This window comes from Rhagoletis pomonella, unplaced genomic scaffold, assembly GCF_013731165.1.
Source record: "Rhagoletis pomonella isolate Grant_MI unplaced genomic scaffold, Rhpom_1.0 Rhpom_scaffold_02359, whole genome shotgun sequence".
Lineage (NCBI taxonomy): Eukaryota > Metazoa > Arthropoda > Insecta > Diptera > Tephritidae > Rhagoletis > Rhagoletis pomonella.
The window spans coordinates 28,881-30,691 of NW_023460913.1; the positions used below are offsets into that span (position 1 = coordinate 28,881).

The window sequence follows — 1,811 nt, forward strand, 5'->3', positions numbered from 1 at the left end:
TGATGTCGACATAACTTTAAAGATCTCGTGTGCCTTTTAACACTCAGAAATGCCAAGTAACGAAATTTGTTTTGTTTTAAAAAACAAGCTATGAATCAAGGCGAATTTATATAAGGTGGTGTTACTAGCTCAGCTGATTTTGTGTATGTGTTTCGCCGCACGGCTCTGATATCAAATTAAAAAATTTTGTTTGAATTTCTACACACACTGTTACAGATTTTGACAGTTTATGCCGCCAAAGCAAAAACAAAATACATGTAAATTTTTGTTTTTGTACTCCTGCTATCACCTTATATTAATTCGCCTTGCTATGAATTTAATGTTAACCTTTTTTGTTTTTTGTTAATGTTTTACTCTATACAAATTATTAAAACAGTCGAATGTTCAAATTTACGTTTATTTCAAAACTTTAGAGCTAGTCGACAAATTTCAACAATAAATTGTTTTTTATTTAATTCAAGTAAAAAAAGTTTCTTCTTTGACAAACTTGAAACTTAATACAAGTACGGATTTTGTTAAAGAAGAAACTATTTTTTTAAATACTCGAATTAAATAACAAACAATTTATTATTGAAACTTGTCAATATGTGATGCGCTTATAATTTTGACATGGGGTGTATATGCAGATTTTAGAGGTTTTTCGAAAAATCGATAATTTTTAATTCAACTTCTGATTAACCCACTCTAATTTGCCTTCTTCGCAGAAATATTCAGTAAACTCCTGTCTAATGCGTTCAGCTTCTCCTTTACGTGGATTATATGGCCCATCTGAAGCAGCACTCAGCGTAGTACTGCTATTCGAAGTATAGAAATTTATGTAATTATGGTCAGCTTGCAAGAGAAAATTGTGAAGCACGATGCACGCCAAAGTGATTTTTTCAACTGTCTCAACCTTTACGTTCATAGTTGTTAAAAAAACACGGAATCTATTACAAAGTATGCCAAAAGCATGCTCTACGACGTGTCTTGCTCGTGATAAACGTAAGTTATATATTTGCTTCTTTTTGTTGTTCGTATGATATGGATACGGTTTCATAATGTGTCTCTGTAGAGGGAAAGCATCATCCGCTACGACGACGTACGGCAAATTACGTCTTCTACCCACTGCGGAGTCTCGTGGCAAGCTTTCTTCGTTTTTTAGAATTTGTTTGAGTGGACTTCGTTGTAGCACACCGGCATCGTTTGCACGTCCATTTGTTCCTACATCCACAAATAAAAATCGGCAGTCGGCATCAACAAGAGCCAATAAAATTATGCTGTTGGTGCCCTTGTAGTTGTGATAGAAAGCACCTTGCGTACGCGAGACTCGAAAGTTAATGGGCTTTCCGTCCAAAGCACCCAGACAGTTTAGAAATGGCCATTTTATAGCAAAATCCTTGGATATGAGTTCCCATTCTAAAGCATTACTTGGTACCTTTAAAAAATAAGTATTTATAATAATGAAAATGTATATATTATTGATAAAATACATATGTATGTACCTGCAAAAACGATGATTTCAACTTCCCATAAATTGCTTCACACACCTCTGATATAGTCTGGCAGATGACGTTGATAGACGGGATTTATAGTTTAAACTTATAAACGATTCTCCTGTAAGAAATTGTGTTAGCTATAACTTTAAATAGGACTAACACATATTTTTATGATAAAAATAATTCAAGAACTCATCACCCTGGGGAACCCCTCTTCTATTGTCAAAGGTATTCAACTTTTCTTGTGCATATATACTTATGGCCAAAACCATAGTTGTACACAGATTTTATTTAATAACTTTAAATAATTTATAATTAAACATTTTTTTCTTTGTT

The 1,811-nt window shown here is 33.2% G+C and overlaps 1 protein-coding gene across 1 annotated transcript; it reads right to left on the reverse strand.

Annotated features, from left to right (window-relative positions):
* Positions 1-658: 658 nt before the first annotated feature.
* Positions 659-1,414, reverse strand: LOC118753331 (the record flags this gene model as incomplete). The annotated part of the gene is made up of 1 exon (XM_036488204.1): positions 659-1,414. A coding segment is annotated over one exon (756 nt), but the record flags the coding sequence as incomplete, so codon positions are not given.
* Positions 1,415-1,811: the final 397 nt, after the last annotated feature.